The sequence below is a fragment of the Manis pentadactyla genome, chromosome 9 (assembly GCF_030020395.1).
Source record: "Manis pentadactyla isolate mManPen7 chromosome 9, mManPen7.hap1, whole genome shotgun sequence".
NCBI lineage: Eukaryota > Metazoa > Chordata > Mammalia > Pholidota > Manidae > Manis > Manis pentadactyla.
Window position 1 is genome coordinate 7674315 of NC_080027.1, and position 19503 is coordinate 7693817.

The 19503-nt window shown below is 42.6% G+C and overlaps 1 protein-coding gene across 1 annotated transcript in view; it reads left to right on the forward strand.

Moving 5' to 3' along the window:
- Nucleotides 1-5036: 5036 nt before the first annotated feature.
- The window catches only part of PPFIA1 (PTPRF interacting protein alpha 1), a 109362-nt gene continuing 94895 nt past the window's right edge, over nt 5037-19503 (forward strand). The window contains exons 1-2 of the mRNA XM_036876023.2: nt 5037-5230; nt 6391-6654. Coding sequence (XP_036731918.1) covers nt 6391-6654 — 264 coding nt within the window. The 5' untranslated portion in view covers nt 5037-5230. The remainder of the gene's footprint in view (nt 5231-6390; nt 6655-19503) is intronic.

Here is a 19503-nt window from a genome sequence, read left to right on the forward strand (position 1 = left end):
CCCAGGTTCTGTCCCATGTGCCCGAATGTCAGTCTCCAAGTTCCCAAAATGTTAACTTTATCCTTCAACCCCACAGTGTGCCAGCCTCCCCACCCCTGCCTTTGATGCTGTCAGTGGGGTCCTTTGGCCAGTAACCCCTTTTATATTGATTCTTGGGTTGAATTCTCCAAAGAAAATTGGAATACCTTTACTTTTTCTTGATTTCTTGAATGATTTTTCTCACTGTTTGGGGTTAGGGAAAAGGCCACTTTTCTGAGAAATGTTTGGAATTCCTGCTTGGGAACACGATGGGCGGTGTCTCCCTTTGTGGCCTCAGATGGCTGCCACACATCCTCAGGGCAGATGCAAACAGTAAGAAAAGGTGGAGGCCATATGGCTTTCTCCCCGTACCGCTCCCTCTGTCATCAGAGGAAGACCCCCAGAAGACCCTGCACACTGTCCCTTATGTGGCACTGATGAGAACAGGGGCCCAGGCCCTCTCTCCGCCTATCTGGGCAAAGGGGGATGAGATGCCAGCAACTTGGAGCCTTCCGGATTCTTCCAGTGGGCTGGGCACGGCTCAGGTAAAAGGGGCTCAGCTGGAGGCAGCACCTGTCTCTTACGCAGCCCTTCCCAGCCTGCTCAACCCTCCAGCCATCCTACCAGGACAGCTACCATCTTCACCTTAGGAATGAGGAAATGGGCTCAAAGAGGTCAAACAACTTGCCTAAGAGCACACAGCCACGGCAGAAAGCAGCAGCACCAAGATTCCAACTAGGTCACCCAGCTCTGGAGTCTATGTTCATAACGACTGTGTGAATATGCCTTTCAAAGAGGGAAACGGTGCCCGGGCAAGGTGCCCAAGTGCCAGGGCAGTCCTCTCCCAGACCAGCCATGAGTCTCCCAATGTCCCAGCGTGGTAAGTAGTGTGGGTATCATTATCCCCATCTGACAGATGAAGAGATTGAGGTTTAGTGGCTTACCTGTACTACGCAGTATGGTTTATGTATTTTGCCTGAGGTCAAGGTAAAGGTAGGAGCTGGGCTTTTGTCTACCCTTGGGGGGTTCAAACTACCTGGCAGGGCCCTTCTCCCTACAATAGCTGTGCACTTTTATTAAATAGCTCCTTCTGATGAACACTATGAAGATGTCAAGAGGAGCAAGTTGCAAAAAAATATGACTTCTTTTTTATAAAGGTATCATTGATATACACTCTTACAAAAGTTTTACAGGAAAAACAATGCGGTTATTACATTCACCCATATTATCGAGTCCCTCCCCAACCCCATTGCAGTCACTGTCCATCAGTGTAGTAAGACACCACAGAGCCACTACTTGTCTTCTCTGTGCTACACTGAAAATATGACTTGTTTTTAAAATGCGATTATATGGATGAAGGGGACAAGTTTTCATGTCTGTGTGGGAGGCCTTGTGGTGCTCTAGGAACTGGTAACTCCCTGCGCCCGGCATTGTGCTGGGATAATGGGATGTGTTTCAGACAAGGTGGCCAGGAGTTGTCATAGATGCTCAGTGGGCATCCGAAGTCACTACCTTGGTGGCCCAGCACCAATCAAAGGGTTTTGTTGTCAGCTCTGGGGGCCTGGGGATACCTTTTGATATAGCATTAGGGAAACCAGTTTTGGGACCAGTCCTGGGATCAAGCCCCCCTTCTACTAAATTGTAAGCTGTAGGCATTGGACAGGGAATCTGATCTCCCCGAGTCTCCGTGTTCTCATCCATCAAAGCACTTAGGACGCACCTGTGATGACTGAAGGCTATTAAGGGCTTCTCCGCAAAGCGCTCTGCAAATGTGATATTTCTCATCCATTCTCTCACATACCAAGCAAGCAACCAACAGGCTCATCCATGGACCGAAACTTAACAGGTTGACCATGAGAAACAGACCTGCCATGGAAACTGGAACATTCTGTGCAGTGGGAAGGACACAGGAACAGCCACAAGGGGATATTTTAGAGAATTAAATGAGTAAGTGAAGTGGTAGCTCCTCTTCCTTTCTCCTTGTTTGCCAACCCCCACTTAGCAGGAGTACCTGGTAAACCCAAACAGGGAAGACTCTAGTGGCTAAAGTCACCAAGCTAGTGAAGCCCAGGGGCCCCACATCCTCTACAGGGGATTGGACTTCTTGGGCAGTGCTGGAGACCCACTGATAAAATGCTTATTCTTGTGCCTTAGACCACTTCTTGATGACAACAGCATTGAGACTGTGTCAGGAATCAAGAGCCACATCTCTGCACCAACAAGCTGGGTGCCTGTGGGCAAACCCTTTGTCTCTGAGCTCCAGCTCCCTCCTCTTAACAGAGGGCAGCATCTCCCAGCACCTGCCCCAGCTCAGAACCCCTGCCCCTTCACCCCCATCCCGATCGTGTGGTCACACCACAATTCATCCAGTTGCTTTGCATATTCTGTAGATTTGGGACACACCTAGATCTCTGTGACAGAGGCTGAGCCACTCTGATCTCCCAGGAGCCCACCTTCTGAGCCTCTTTTTGTCTAGAGAGGAGGGGCAGCCGGGGTCATGCTCTGAGCTGACAGCTAACTGCATCATCGGAGAACCAAAGCTGGTGGCACATTTGCCAAAACACAACCCTGGGCATAGTAATAAAGTCTCCATCCCCTCCCCTCCCATAGCACCAAATTTTCTTTATTGAGCTGTTAACAGAAGAACTGGAGCAAAGACATTTTTCCACTTTCATTGTTTTCCTGATTGAGCTTTATAAGGAAGCTATCCAATCTCTAAAATATTTTCCAGATTAATACGTCTGGGAAATAGTCAAGTTGGGTGGTGTAGGTAACTACAGCTAGAAGTCACTTAGGCTTTCTGAAAGCAGTCTTCCACGGTTTGTTCTCGCCTAGCTTTAATTAAGTAACATTTGTGGGGCGTTTTCCCTAATGATAAAAATAACACACATTCACAATGAAGTATCTAGAAAGTACAAGCTAGCACTAAGAAGGAAATGAGAATTACCCACAGTCCTCCTCAAAGACCACCACAGCCAACATTGTGATAGGTCTTTTTCCAGGAATAGATATGCAGAGAAAGGTGAAAAGATAACTCAATACAGTGATGATATTTTCACGTATGGACATTGCTATTTCTTTTACAAATTTGAGGCTTTAAATTTAATTTAATTTTTCAAAAATATTTCATGTAAAACTCATTTTGTTAAAATTGTATCACTTTGACAAATAACATTCTAGAGTTTTTCAGATACAACAAATTTTACATAGTACATGCTTCATCTAAACACAGATGGTTTTCCTATAATTTGGGCTCACATTATATATATTTGTTTGTAATGTGTTTTTAAGAAAGTTTTTCCTGCTTTAAAAAATCAGGGAATTCTTCACATATTAATGTACAGTCTAGGAGTTCTGACAAGCATATATAGTTGTGTAACTACCACCACAATCAGGAAATAGAATTTTGCCAGTCATTAGTTATGGAAAATATGACCATGAATAGTTTCATGAATGTCACCAAGCTTTCTGTCATTTGGAAGCGCAATGATATCATCCATCTCTTTTTGCGGTCATTTAGGTTGCTGATGATTTTCCGCTTACTGATTTTGCAATCTGACTGTGAATGACATGAATGAATGAAAAGGAGTGAAATCAGGGATGTTTTTCCCAGAGTTATACTAAACAGGCATCTCCCATTTCTGCTCAGACTTCTTATCCTTAAAGACCCAGCTCAGGTGTTATCTCCTCTGTGAAGCCTTGCTCTGGCCCCACCGTGCCACGTCACACGCTGTTTATAGGACAGGCAAATCGTCTGTTTCTCTTCTCCCCTCTGGGCTGTGAACCAGGGGTGCAGGTGGGGGGTGAGGGTTGGGGAGTGCCATCTTAGCTCTGTCTTCCCAAAACCTGGGCCATGCCTGGCTTATAGTGCTTTACAAACATTCATGAAATAAATGAACATTCCACCCTGTTGAACTGAATTTTGGGATTGTGCCTATTTCTTAGGAGAAGGTACTTTATGAGCATGGTGCAAATATGGGCTGGATGGATTAAGCTGGCATACTTGAGGGCAGATGGAAATTTTCCTCTGTTCCAGATCCTGGGTCAGGTGTGCAAATTCACATGCATGTGAAGTTACTCAGTAAACATTCATTGAATGAATAAATCCATGAATGGAAGAGAGTGTGACTGGAAGGTAAGAAAGCCAATCAGAGGTAGCACCTGTTCTTGGTAAGCTTACAACAGGGAATCAAGGAATCCACCTTAGAAAGGTTCACTGCCCCCCAGGCAACCTTTAATTAGACTTAGTTCCAGGGCGCCTGGCAACAGTGCCCTGACATTTTGGTTTGTGAAGAGTTTGTGCTCCAGGAGTCAAATCCTTAAGGGGAAGCATCTGCTTTAATTTAGTAATTTACTAATCTCTCTATTACTCTGTATCTGCACTTGGCACACAGCAGGTGTTTCTGTAAAGTCTGAGTAAAGGTCAAATGTTTCATCCTAAAGGATAAAGATGACCACCACTGGATTTTGCTCCTAGAACAGCCCCGGGCTGAGGCTGTGTCGTCCCCCCGCCCCGCAGACGCCTCGCCCTCGGGGCCGGGTCCCGCCGCCGGGAACGGTGTCGGCTGGGGGCTCATGGGCTTGGGGGCTCCTGGGCTTGGGGTCTCCACGCCGCGCCAGCCGCAGCGGGGTCCTGGGTGGGAAACGCGTCCTGGAGTCCTGTCGGGAGCGCTGTGAGGCGACCCCGAGTTGCGGCAGCTGCGGGCAGGTGCCCCGCGCTCGGGCGCGCCCTCCAGTGAGTCGGTGCTCCCGCGGCTGCAAGCGGATACCTCGAGGCAGTCCTGACGCAGGCGGAGGAGGCTGGGGCGGGGACCGGCGGGCAGCCCTGAGCGGCGGCGGCGGCGGGGTCTCAGCCACCCCCTAGGTGGGTGGGGAAAGAGGCGGGGCCCAAGAGGCGGGGCCCAGGTCGCTTCCAACCAATAGGAGCCCTTGGGGAGCGGCCCGCCCCACTGTGGAGGCGGCGCTTGCGCACTCGGCCGCCGCGGCGCCCGGCGCTAACGCTGCGCCGACGCGTCCGACGTCAGGCACGTTGACGCCGGCGACGCGCAGCCGGGCCCGCTCGTCCTGCGCTCAGCCAGTGTCCGGCCGCGGGCCGGCGTTAGTGACTGGGGCTGCGGGCCCGGCGCGGGCGCAGGCTGCCTTCGTCGCCCGGACCGAGCCGCCGCTCGCGAGCCGCCGCGGAGCCTCCCTGCCGCTCCCGTCGGCGAGCAAGGTGAGGGCGCGGGAGGCTGAGGCGGGCTCGGGGCGGAGCGGGGCCGAGGTCCCCGGCGCCGGACCCCTCCCCGCGGCGGCTGCGCGGCCGACGTCTGCCAGCCCCGGGGAAGGGTGCGCTCCGGGGGACGGGGCCCGCGGCGCCGGGCCGGGTGGGAGCGACCCCCCGGCGGGGCCCCTGAGGGACGGGCTCTGGGGGCCGCTCGCCGCCCGCCCCGCTGACCAGCCCCCGGGAGCAGCGCGGGGCCGAGGACCCGTGGCCGCGGGAAGCCCGGCTCGGCTGGGCCCCGACGTCAGTGGTTCTCGGCACCCCGGAGCTCCGCAGCGCCGGGTGCGGTGCGGTGCGGGCAGGTCCCTCTCGCCGTCAGGTGCACGGCCCGAAGCATCTCCCAACCGGGGGCCCGTCGTGCCCGGAATACCGCCGGCAGTCTCCGCAGCCGGCCCCCCTTCCCTCGCCCTGTAGTTTTATTTGAGACACTTAATAGCGTCTCCTAATCTCACCTTCCACTTTTACTTCCTCGCTGTCCACGGCTTTGTGGACCTGCTGTGTTTCCATTGTGGAGTCGTTTTATTTTTTTGGCTACTAACTTAGTTGACTGACCAACCACTGCAGGACTGGAAAGCACCTCTCCCCACCTGTAACGAATCCAGTTCCTATTAGCGCTCACCAAATCCAGCCCAAGAATTTGGGGAGCCGTCAGTCCTTCTCAGGAGCTGACTGCACACATTCCTGTAAGATGCCTGATGGATACTTGTCGGCTTTACTGGTTGTATGCTCCTTCTGTGTTTTTCCTGAAAAATGATTGTGTGGCATGTGTTTTGACTTTCTCTCTCCCACTGGGAAAGAAGAAATAAAAAAGAAGGTTACAGAAGCACACTTGTTTTCAAAAACTGGAAACAAACAAACAAAAGTCGTCTTTGGTCTTGATCCCTTCACTGGATTGATTACTGGCTGTGTTAAAGTCTTCATCTGGTGTGTTCCTGCACTTCGGATTTGCCTGTGTATGTTTTCCCAACTAATTTATATAAAGCACACCAGATCTAAGGGATAGTGAGGCTGTCAGCCTTTCATTTATTGGCTACACATAGCTATAAAGTTGCAGGTTTGTGGAAGCCTTTATTTTGCGCTTAATGATTATAGTCTGGGTCTTTTATTTCAAGATGATGTGCGAGGTGATGCCCACCATCAGTGAAGCAGAAGGCCCCCCAGGAGGAGGCGGGAGCCATGGGTCTGGCTCCCCTTCACAGCCAGATGCAGATTCACATTTTGAGCAGTTGATGGTCTCCATGCTGGAAGAGAGGGACCGTCTTCTTGACACGCTGAGAGAGACCCAGGAAACGCTGGCCTTGACCCAGGGGAAGTTACATGAGGTTGGGCATGAGAGAGACTCCCTGCAGAGGCAGCTCAGTACTGCCCTTCCTCAGGTACGGATGCTTTTCACCTGAAACTCTAGTGGTTTTCTTTTTCCCATTAAGTGCTTTTCTGTGGTGTTATTCTAGATGAGTGTCTTGCATAACCATTCGTGAAATAGTGATTCTGGTTCCTGAGGATTAAACTTCTTTGGGAGAACAGCGTGGTTCTCTAAAGTCATGTGAAACACCTCAGAACTCTTGTCACTTTCTTCTGGGCAGCAGAAGGAACTGCTGGATTTGGGGTAGGGCTCCAATGTGTTTGAAAGGTCTCTGCAGCAAACAAGCCATGTGCTGCCTTCTGTCTGCTGTCTTAAGCCATTTCTTGCTGACCATGTATTTCCCATGGATTGTATCATGTATTTCCAATTTCCCAACAAAGTTTAATGGACAAATAGGATTGCTTGCAAAGGGAAAATATTTTTGCAGCCCACCTTCAGCAGAACACCTGTGTTTTGTCAATCAGATTTGTTTTAGGGGATGTAAGGTTGGAGTTTGATTCTTTTGGAACTTTCTCCTTAGCAGATGAGAATGGTAAGTCTTGGAATCGCACTGAAATTGTTATTCTAAGTATATTACATTTGGACTACTGTTGCAAAGCCTTTTTTATGGAGCTGAGTGAGGATTTAATGATAGGTGAAGGAGAAAGTGTTAGCTAGAAAAGGGTAAGGTAAGTGGCCCAGAGCATAGTGGGAGTGCATGGGTTACTTTTATGAGCTGTCTGGGGGCCATTTTACTTATTCATAATAGGTGCCTTTATGGTGCTTCCAGGTAGACCTGAATAAGCATACATTTGTACCCTCATGATGGGGCTGTGGTAAATTAGTGAATGAATAATTACTAGCTTTAATGCGGTTGTTGGCTTTAGTCAGTTCTCCTGAAAGATTGATGAGCTAAACGTTTGGATTTCTTCCTTAGCAACAATAATTTGACATTAGTGCTAAAATGTTCCTTTTTGTTGGATTAGAGAATCATTAAGGTTTTTTTCTCATTCATGTTTTACAAAATACCAGGTTTCTTTAGGTCAGATTTTATTACCACAAGTTTAAAGGGATTGGCCGACTTATATTTGGCCAGGGTTTCCTGCTATTTGTAAACCTTTCCAGTGTTTGTTTATTTGGGTAATGGTACTGTTTTAGTTTAATTTGAGGTAGATATGCCAAACTGCATTTTTTGCAGGTACGTAACAGGGAAGGGACAGGAGTTTTGTACAGGGCAGTCTTGTGTAGCAGCGGTTGTCAAGCCACTGGGGTGAAACAGTTGCTCAATGATTTGTTTCTAGCCACTGCTTGGTGTTGTAGCCTGGAAATGCCTCGTTGAGTGGAGAATATAATGCTGTCCTGGTTCACCTCACCACCTGAGCACTGGAGTCCAGCATTACAGAAATACAGGAGCATTAAGAACACTTTTTTTTGGACCCTTCCCTTTCTTTCCTGGCATTTGTCTTGCTTTGTGGATAACAGTGCAACTAGATAGGCACAGGAGTAAAGTAAATGCATTTGTACCTTGGTACATTATGTTGGCAAGTAATAATATACTTTTAAAAATACATCAGAAAAACTCATACATCTTAAGTGTGTATCTCCGAGAATTTTGCACAAAGTGAACACATGTAGCGACTACCTAGATGAAGAAATAGAATATTACCAGACTTCCCAGAGGCCCCCTCCTCCCCACTCCCAGCAGTTGTCCTCCAGAGCTAATCATGGTTTGACTTTCTGCTGTTGAGCGCTTTGACATGTTCTTGACTTTATATAAATGAAATGAGGTGATGTGTGTATGTTGTTCCATGATTCTCTTGTTCAGCATTGCCTGTGTGGGACCCACTCAGCTGCCCCTTGTGGCTTTGCTCATTCTCATCTGTTGTCTGGTACCCTGTGTGCATGGACCATAATTTGTTCTTTCTGCTGTTCATGGGTATCCGGCTTGTTTGTAGTTGTTACAAGTGCTACCCTGAATATTCTTGCTGGTTTTTTGGTACAGATAAGCATACATCCCTGTTGAGTGTACACGAAGGATGGCATTACAGGGGGATGGAGTGTGCCTTGGTTCAGCACTAGTAGACACAGCCCAGGTGGTGCTCACAACAGCCTGGCTGCCACCAACAGTGTGGGAGCAATCGGTTCTCTAACACTCCACATTGCCAGTTCTAGATTTCAGCTGCCTGGTGGGTTTTGGGTGGTAGCACCAGATGACATGAACTTGCCACTCCCTGATGACCAGAAACCACACAGAGGCAGAGTTGTCCTGCATGTGTGTTTTGGCTATTTGGGTATCTTCTGTGGAATGATTGTCTCTTGCCTATTTTACAATTTTCTCTGTTTTGTTTCTTACTGATTTGCAGCTCTTTTTACATACATATTTGAGAGTATATACTTATGGCAGGTGTTCTTTTACATTCTTACTGCCTTTTGACTCAGTGGGTCTTTTGATAAGAAGAAATTTTAATTTTAATTAGTGCAGTTGAATCCTTTTTTTCCTTCCTCTTTATTTATTTTTTTTATGAAGGCATTATCAATATACACTCTTATGAAGATTTCACATGAAAAAACAATGTGGTTACTACATTCACCCATGTTATCGTGTCCCCCCCATACCCCATTGTAGTCACTGCCCAACAGTATAGTAAGATGCCACAGATTCACTATTTGCCTTCTATGTGCTACACTGTCTTCCCTGTGACCCCACACACACCATGTGTGCCAATCATAATACCCCTCAGTCCCTTTCTCCCTCCCTCCCCACCAGTCCTCCCCCACCCCTCCCCTTTTGTAACCGCTAGACCCTTCTTGGAGTCTGTGAGTCTGTTGCTGTTTGGTTCCTTCAGTTTTGTTTCATTGTTATACTCCACAAATGAGGGAAATCGTTTGTTACTTGTCTTTCTCCGCCTGGCTTATTTCACTGAGCTAGTTCAGCCATTGTGGAAAGCAGTATGAACTAGCTCAGGGCTCCATCCATGTTGTTGCAAATGGTAGGAGTTGTTTCTTTCTTATGGCTGAGTAGTATTCCATGGTGTATATGTACCACATCATCTTTATCTATTAATCTACTGATGGACACTTAGGTTCTTCCATATCTTGGCTATTGTAAATAGTGCTGCAACAAATGTAGGGGTGCATATGTCTTTTTGAATCTGAGAAATTACATTCTTTGGGTAAATTCCTAGTAATAGGATTCCTGGGTCAAATGGTATTTCTATTTTGAGTTTTTTGAGGAACCTTCATACAGCTTTCCACAATGGTTGAACTAGCTTACATTCCCACCAGCAGTGTAGGAGGGTTCCCCTTTCTCCACATCCTTGCCAGCATTTGTTGTTCTTAGTCTTTTCGATACTGGCCATCCTAACTGGTGTGAGGTGATATCTCATTGTGGTTTTTATTTGCATTTCCTTGGTAATTAGTGATGTGGAGCATCTTTTCATGTACCTGTTGGCCATCTGAATTTCTTCTTTGGGGAATTGTCTGTTCAGTTCCTCTGCCCATTTTTTTCATCGGGTTATTTGCTTTTTGGGTGTTGAGGTGTGTGAGTTCTTTATATATTTTGGATGTTAACCTCTTGTCAGATATGTTGTTTACAAATATATTCTCCCATACTGCAGGCTGCCTTTTAGTTCTGTTGATGGTGTCCTTTGCTGTACAGAAGTTTTTTAGTCTGATGTAGTCCCTTGTGTTCATTTTTGCTTTTGTTTCCCTTGCCGAGGAGATGCATTTAGAAAAAAGTTGCTCATGTTTATATTTAGGAGATTTTTGCCTTTGTTGTCTTCTAAGAGTTTTCTGGTTTCATGACTTACATTCAGGTCTTTGATCCATTTAGAGTTTACTTTTGTGTATGAGGTTAAACAGTAATCCACTTTCATTCTCTTGCATGTAGCTGTCTGGTTTTGCCAACACCAGTTGTTGAAGAGGCTGTCATTTCCCTATTGCATGCCCATGGCTCCTTTACCGTATATTAATTGACCATATGTGCTTGGGTTTATATCTGGGCTCTCTAGTCTGTTCCATTGGTCTATGGTTCTGTTCTTGTGCCGGTACCAAATTGTCTTGATTACTGTGGCTTTGTAGTAGAGCTTGAAGTTGGGAAGTGTGATCTCCCCAGCTTTATTCTTCCCTCTCAGGATTGCGTTGGCTATTGGGGGTCTTTTGTGGTTCCATATGAATTTTAGAATGATTTTCTCTAGTTCATTGAAGGATGCTGTTGGTATTTTGATAGGAATTGCATTGAATCTGTATATTGTTTAAGGCAGGATGGCCATTTTGACAATATTAATTCTTCCTATCCATGAGCACAGGATGTGTTTCCATTTATTGGTATCTTCTTTAACTTCTCTCATGAGTGTCTTGTAGTTTTCAGAGTATAGATCTTTCACTTCCTTGGTTAGGTTTACTCCTAGGTATTTTATTCTTTTTGATGCAACTGTGAATGGAATTGTTTTCCTGATTTCTCTTTCTGCTAGTTCATTGTTAGTGTATAGGAATGCAACAGATTCCTGTTTATTAATTTTGTATCCTGCAACTTTGCTGAATTCAGATATTAGATCTAGTAGTTTTGGAGTGGATTCTTTAGGGTTTTTTATGTACAATCATGTCATCTGCAAACAGGGACAGTTTGACTTCTTCCTTGCCAATTTGGATGCCTTTTATTTCTTTGTTTTGTCTGATTGCCATGGCTAGGACCTCCAGAACTATGTTGAATATAAGTGGGGAGAGTGGGCACCCCTGTCTTGTTTCCGATCTTAAAGGAAAAGCTTTCAGCTTCTCGCTGTTAAGTATAATGTTGGCTGTGGGTTTGTCATATATGGCCTTTATTATGTTGAGGTACTTGTCCTCTATACCCATTTTGTTGAGAGTTTTTATCATGAAGGGATGTTGAATTTTGTCAAATGCTTTTTCAGCATCTATGGAGATGATCATGTGGTTTTTGTCCTTCTTTTTGTTGATGTGGTGGATGATGTTGATGGATTTTCGAATGTTGTACCATCCTTGGATCCCTGGAATAAATCCTACTTGATCAGGTTGATGTTTTTTTATGTATTTTTGAATTCGGTTTGCTCATACTTTGTTGAGTACTTTTGCATTTATGTTCATCAGGGATATTGGTCTATAATTTTCTCTTTTTGTGGTGTTTTTCCTGGTTTTGGTATTAGAATGATGCTGGCCGCATAGAATGAGTTTGGGAGTATTTCCCCTTCTACTTTTTGGAAAACTTTAAGGAGGATGAGTATTAGATCTTCACTAAATGTTTGGTAAAATTCAGTGGTGAAGCCATCTGGTCCAGGAGTTTTGTTCCAAATCAATTTCGTTGCTGGTAATTGGTCTGTTCAGATTTTCTGTTTCTTTCTGGGTCAGCCTTGGAAGGTTGTATTTTTCTACAAAGTTGTCCATTTCTTCCAGGTTATCCAGTTTGTTAGCATATTATTTTTCATAGTATTCTCTAATAATTCTTTGTATTTCTGTGGTGTCCATAGTGATTTTTCCTTCTTCATTTCTAATTCTGTTTATGTGTGTTGACTCTTTTTTTCTTGATAAGTCTGGCTAGGGGTTTATCTATCTTGTTTATTTTCTTGAAGAACCAGCTCCTGCTTTCATTGATTCTTTCTATTGTTTTATTCTTCTCGATTTTATTTATTTATGCTCTAGTGTTTATTATGTCCCTCCTTCTACTGACTTTGGGCCTCATTTGTTCTTCATTTTCTGGTTTTGTTAATTGTTAGTTTAGACTGTTCATATGGGATTGTTCTTCTTTCTTGAGGTAGGCCTGTATTGCAATATACTTTCCTCTTAGCATGGCCTTGACTGCATCCCACAGATTTTGCGGTGTTGAATAATTGTTGTCATTTGTCTCCATATATTGCTTGATCTCTGTTTTTATTTGGTCATTGATCCATTGGTTATTTAGGAGCATGTTGTGAAGCCTCCATGTGTTTGTGGGATTTTCATTTTCTTTCCTTAATTTATTTATAGTTTCATACCTTTATGGTCTGAGAAACTGGTTGGTTCAATTTCAATCTTTTTGAATTTACTGAGGCACTTTTGTGGCATAGTATATGATCTGTTCTTGAAAATGTTCCGTGTGCACTTGAGAAGAATGTGTGTCCTGCTGCTTTTGGGTGTAGAGTTCTGTAGACGTCTGGTAGGTCCATCTGTTCTAATGTGTTGTTCAATGCCTCTGTGTCTTTACTGATTTTCTTTCTGGTTGATTTGTCCTTTGGAGTGAGTGGAGTGTTGAAGTCTCCTACAATGAATGCATTGCATTCTGTTTCCCCTTTTAAAAAATTCTGTTAGTATTTGTTTCACATATGTAGGTGCTCCTGTGTTGGGTGCATAGATATTTATAATGGTTGTATCCTCTTGTTGGACTGACCCCTTTATCATTGTGTAATGTCCTTCTTTGTCTCTTGTGACTTTCTTTGTTTGGAAGTCTATTTTGTCTGATACTAATACTGCAACACCTGCTTTTTTCTCCCTATTGTTTGCATGAAATATATTTTTTCATCCCTTCACTTTTAGTATTTGTATGTCTTTGGGTTTGAAGTGAATCTCTTGTAGGCAGCATATAGTTGGGTCTTGTTTTTTATCCACTCAGTAACTCTATGTCTTTTGATTGGTGCACTCAGAACATTTACATTTAGGGTGATTATCCATAGTTATGTACTTACTGCCATTGCAGGCTTTAGATTTGTGGTTCCCAAAGGTTCAAGGGTAACTTCCTTACTACCTAAGAGTAACTTTACTCACTTAGTATACTATTACAAACACAATCTAAAGGTTTTTTTTTTCCCCTCCTTTTCTTCCTCCTCCATTCTTTATATATTAGGTATCATATTCTGTACTCTTTGTCTGTCCCTTTTCATTACCTCTGGTGACAGCTGTGTAACCTTAGGAACACTTCCATCTATAGCAGTCCCTCCAAAATACACTGTGGAGATGATTTGTGAGAGGCAAATTCTCTCAGCTTTTGCTTATCTGCTAATTGTTTAATCCCTCCTTCAAATTTTAAATTATAATCTTGCCGGATAAAGTATTCTTTGTTCAAGGGCCTTCTGCTTCATTGCATTAAATATATCATGCCACTCCCTTCTGGCCTGTAAGGTTTCTGCTGAGAAGTCTGAAGATAGCCTGATGGGCTTTCCTTTGTATGTGGTCTTTTTTCCTCTCTGGGTACTTTTAATAGTCTGTCCTTATCCTTGATCTTTGCCATTTTAATTATTATATATCTTGCTGTTGTCCTGCTTGGGTTCCTTGTGTTGGGTGATCTGTGCACCTCCATGGCCGGAGATACTATCTCCTTCCCCAGATTGGGGGAGTTTTCAGCAGTTACTTCCTCAGAGACACTTTCTATCCCTTTTTCTCTCTTCTTCTTCTTCTGGTATCCCTATAATGCGAATATTGTTCTGCTTGGATTGGTCACACAGTTCTCTCAGTATTCTTTCATTCCTAGAGATCCTTTTTTCTCTCTGTGCCTCAGCTTTTTATTCCTTTTCTCTAATTTCTATTTCATTTATCATCTCCTCTACTGTATCTAATCTGTTTTTAATACCCTCCATTGTGTTCCTCAATGATTGGATCTCCGTCCTAAATTCGTTCCTGAGTTCTTGAATATTTTTCTGTACCTCCAGGAGCATGTTTATGATTTTTATTTTGAACTCTCTTTCAGGAAGATTGGTGAGTTCAGTCTCACTTGACCCTTTTTCTGGTGGTGAGATTTTGCTTTGAACCAGGTTCCTTTGATGTTTCGTATTTGTATGTGGCACCCTCTAGCCCAGAAACTCTACTCTCTGGAGCTTCTCAGCCCCTGAAGCAATGTCGGGGGTCACAGGGGAGCAGTACTGGTGCCTGTGGGGAGGAAAGAGTTGTTTCTTGCTTCCCGGCTGCTATGCCTGTCTCCACTGCCAGAATTAGTGGGCTGAACATACAGGTGTAAGCCTCTGTGCTTTGCATTTGTAGCTGCTGTAGGTGGGGCTTCCCTCTGGCTGGCTTGACACCAGGGCAGGGTTTGCTGGTTTGCGAGCCAGGTGCTGGCTGGCTGGGAGAAAGGCACAGCAGGCTGCTTATCATGGTGGGGGGCCTTGGAGCTGCGTAGTCATCCAGGGGGATGAAGCGCCTGAAGATTGTTTAAGTTCCCAACCTGCTGGGCAGAGTGCACCTGGACAATTTTGTTTACTTGTCCTTTCTCCTGAGCAGTAAGCTCTGTGCAATCCTTGCCCCTTTAGCAGCCCTCTCGCTATTAGGAAGTCTCTCAGACTGCCTGCCCAGAGCAGCTGGATATGGATCCCTGGTTTCCACAAGCAGCTGGAATCTCAGTCTCTTCAGGTATTCCACCTGTCTTAGTTTTCCAACCCCAGTAATCACCAGAGCACCATGCAGTGTAGGTTTGTGCTCCCAGAGCAGATCTCCAGGGCTAGGTGTTGAGCAGGCCCAGGCCTCTACTCCGTCCCTGCTCCATTTCTCTTCCTCCTGCCGGTGAGCTGGGGTGGGGGAAGGGCTTGGGTCCTGCTGGGTCACGGCTTTGGTACGTTACCCTGTTCCTTGAGGTCTGTTCTTTCCTCCAGGTGTATGCAGTCTGGCGCAGCTTTCTTTCCTGTTGCTTTTTCAGGATTAGTTTTATTAATTATATTTTCATATTATATGTGGCTTTAGGAGGAGATCTCTGTCTCACCTCTAACATCGTCATTTTTAATCCTCTCCTACAGTTGAATTGTTCTCAGTAATATTTAATGCTCTTTGTGCTCATTGAAAGATGTCATGAAATTCGTAAAGATACTATCCTGTAAAATATTGATTGTTTTTTCTTTCCCATTTAGGTCTGCACTACATCTGAAATTGATTTTTGTTAATGGGGTGATATAGGGGAGATAGTCCTTTTTTTCTTTTCTTAAATGTATGGATCTTTTGTTGACCCAGCATACTTTATTAAAAAGGCCATCCTTTCCCCAGTGCCCTGAAGCAGCATCTCTGTCCTAAATCAGGTGACCATCAGTGTGTGGGTCTGTTTTGGGACTACCATCTGCTTCACTGATCTTTCTGTTGTCTTTGCATGAAAACCACGCTGTCTAAATTATTGTAGATTTAGTCAGTCTTGTTATCTGGTAATTTAAGTCCTCCACCTTTGTTCTTATTCAAGATTACCTTGGCTAATCTTGACCCTTTGCATTTTCAGATAAATTTTTTAATCTGCTTGGCAGTTTCTCTCCAGAATAATGTGCTGGGATTTTAATTGAGATTGCATTTAATTTGTATACCAGTATGGGGAGAAATGGTATCTTCTTATTACTGGCTTTATAATCCATGAACACAATATAGCCTCCCATTTATTTAAATCTTCTTAATTTGTGCTAGTATTTTACAGTTTTTTATATATATGTCTCATACACATTTAATTAGATTATTCACAATTATTTAATGATTTTGATGTCATTATATTTTTTTAATTGTTATATAATTATTTCTTACTAGTATATAGAGATAGAATTAATTTTTGTGTATTCACTTACTAAGTCATTTATTTCTAATCATTCTTATATTTTCTATGTATACACAGTTATACATATAACTGGAAATGACAGTTTCTTTTTTTCCTTTCCTTTCCTTTCCTTGGAAAGGAAATGTTTCTTTTTCTTGCCTTATTGTACTAGCTAAGATCTCCAGTATAGTATTGAATATAAGTGGTCAGAATAGGTATCTGAATATCTTGTTCCTGATAGCAAAGAAAGTTTTCAGTATTTTGCCATTACATATATTTGATGAAGATTTTTCTAGATATTTTTAATCAAAATATGAAATTCCTCCTCTGTTCTTAGTTTTCTAAGTTTCTTGAATCATGGATTATTACATTAAATTTTCTCAAATGTGTTTTCTGCTCTTTTGAGGCAATCAAGTCATTTTTATGTGACAGTTTAACTTATTTTTTAAATTTCCAAATCTAGAATAATCCCTGCCTGATTCAGTGTATGCTCCTTTCATTAACAAATAAAATATTTTGCTTAGGATTATTGCATCTGATAAAATATTTTGCTTAGGATTATTGCATCTGTATTTATGAGAGAGAGTGGTCTGTGATTTTACTTTCTTGTATTGTCCTTGCTGGGTTTTGGTATAAAAATTTTGCTGGTCTCATAAAACAAGGTGGAAGGTGTTCCTTGTTTATTCCAAAAAGAGTTCCTGTAAGACTGGTGTTTTCTTCCTTAGATGTTTGGAAGAACTGATTGGCAAAACCAGCTTGTGTAAGGTTTTCTTTGTGAGAAGGCTATTTCAGATTCATTTTTGTATGTGGAAGTAGGATTTTCCTGATCTAGTGTCTTCCTGGGTCTCTCTAGGTGAGGCATTCCCCTCCCACCCCAGGAATTTGTTCAGTTCCCCCAGACTTTCCGATTAATAAGTGTAAAGTGATTCATAATGTCCTTATTATCTGCAGAGTCTGTTGTAATATCCCATTTTAAAAATTCTTGATACTGGTAATTTGCGCTTTGTCTCCTTTTCAAAATCAGTCTTGTTAGAGGTTATCAATTTTATTAGTCCTTTCAAAAAACCAAGTTTTGGCTTTACTGATTTTTTTCTATTTAATATTTGTTTTCTATTTCATTAATTTCTGCTCTTTCTTTCATTTGCTTTGTATTTTGTTTGCAGTTCTTTTTTTCCTGTTCTTGAGATAGATGCTAAATTGACTTTTTTGCCTTTCTTTTTTCCATTATATGTTTTTGAGACTGTAAGTTTCCCTTTAAGCACACCTTTAACTGCATCCTACAAATTTTGGTAAGCCAAATTTCATGATCTTATGAAAAACATTTTCTAATTTTTATTGTGGTATCTTTCTTGTGTTCATAAAGTTTTTTAGAAGTATATCACTTAACTTCCCAATTTTTGGAGAGATTTTCTAGTTATTTTTTTGTTGGTTTCTAGCTTAATTTCATGAAGATACTTGTCTTAGTCTTTTGGGCTGCTATAACAAAATACCATAGATTAGGTGGCTTATAAACAACAGAAATTTATTTCTTAACATTCTGGAGGCTTGTAGTCCAAGACCTAGGTGCCAGCAGATTTGGTGTCTGGTGAGGGCCTGCTTCCTGGCTCATAGATGCCGTATTCTCACTGTCCTCCCATGGGGAAGGAGTGAGGGAGCTTTCTCCACTCCTGACCGAATCACCCCCTGAAGTCCCCACCTGCTAATACAGCCACGTTGGAGGTGATGAATTGGGGGTGGGGAGAGAGGACATAAACTGTCCATCTGTCTCAGTCTCTAACCATGCCCTGCATTACTTCAATCCTTTGAAATAAGTTGAGCTTTCCGAATGGCCCAGCATGTATTCATTTTTGTTAAATGTTCCTTGGGCACTTGAAAATAATGTGTATTGATGGGAATGCAGTCTTCTATGTATATCACTTAGATCAAGTTTGTGAATCATGTAATTCAGTTTCTAGTAGTCACATCAAATAAAGCTAAAAGAAATAGATGAAGTTAACTTTAATAATATATTTTATTTAACACAAATATCCAAAATATTATTTCAATATGTAATAAACATGACAAAGCAAATATAATACTTTACATTATTTTTATCATATTAACTCTTTAAAATCTGGTGTGTATTTTATACTTGCAACACATCTCAATTTGAAGTAGCCACATTTCAAGTACTTAATAGCTGCCTGTGACTGTATATTGGAGCCCAGTTCTACACCCTTATTACTTTTGGCTCTTTGTTCTGTCAGTTATTGAGAGATGTATCTTGAAAGTCTCCCACTGTGATTATGGATTTGCTATTTCTCCTCTTCTATTTCTATCAATTTTTATGTATTTTGAGATTGTGTTATTTAGTTTAGAATTCTTCCTGATAGATTTAACTTTTGTCATGAAATGTTCCTCTTTATCTCTACTAATGCGTCTTACTTTCGAGACCCCTTTATTTGGTAGTGGTATTTGCCACGTAAGTTTTCTGTTAGTTTGCCTGTGTATCTTTTACTGTGACCTGTGATCTTGTATGTTAAGGTGTGCCTCTGTGAATATATATGGTAAGTTTTATTGTAATCAGTTTGATAATCTTTATCTTTTAATTAGAGTATTTGCTCCATTTAAATGTAATTACTGATATTTTGGTTTATAGGTGTCATGTTACTATTTGTTTTCTATTTGTACCACCATTCTGTGTTCTTTTTCCCTTCCCTTTGACCTCCTTTTAGGAGCATAAAATTGTTAATTAATTATCTACTTCTATATTAGGTTGTTGGATATATGTATATTCCTAGATACAGCGTGCATTTTCAATTCAAGCCTAATTTAGTACTTCTACTAATTCCCTGACAATTACTGTTTCCTATGACATATCAACTGCATTGAATGCCCTCCCATCTTTCGTTTCATTGTTAGCATACTTTTAAGTTTTAGATACTTTTGGCACTGTCATCATTGTTCTGTACTATTAATACTTACTAGATTTAACCTCATGGTTATTCTTTTTGCTGCTTTTCATTCCTTGTTTTTCTGTTTCTTTCAGAAACTACTTTTCTTTTCTCTGAAGAACTGCTTTAATATTTCTTTTAGTTCCTGTCTGTGGGTGCTGAGTTGTTTCATTTTTGTTTGTCTAAAAAGTCTTCATTTGCTTTCACTTTTAAAGGGTGTTTCTGTGGGTTATAGCAGTTTTCTTTCAGTTGATTGCTGTTTTCTTTCAGTATTTTATAGATGCCAATCCATTGTCTTTTGGCTTCCTTTTTCTTGAAGAACCAGCTCTCAGTGTTATTGTTGTCTCATTGAAGGCAGTACCTTTTTTCTCTGGCTACTTTTAATATTTTCTTCTTGCCTTAAGCATTAGTAAAACCACCGACACCCAAAATGTAGTTTTTCTTTGTTGACTCAGTGGCTTGATTCTTTACT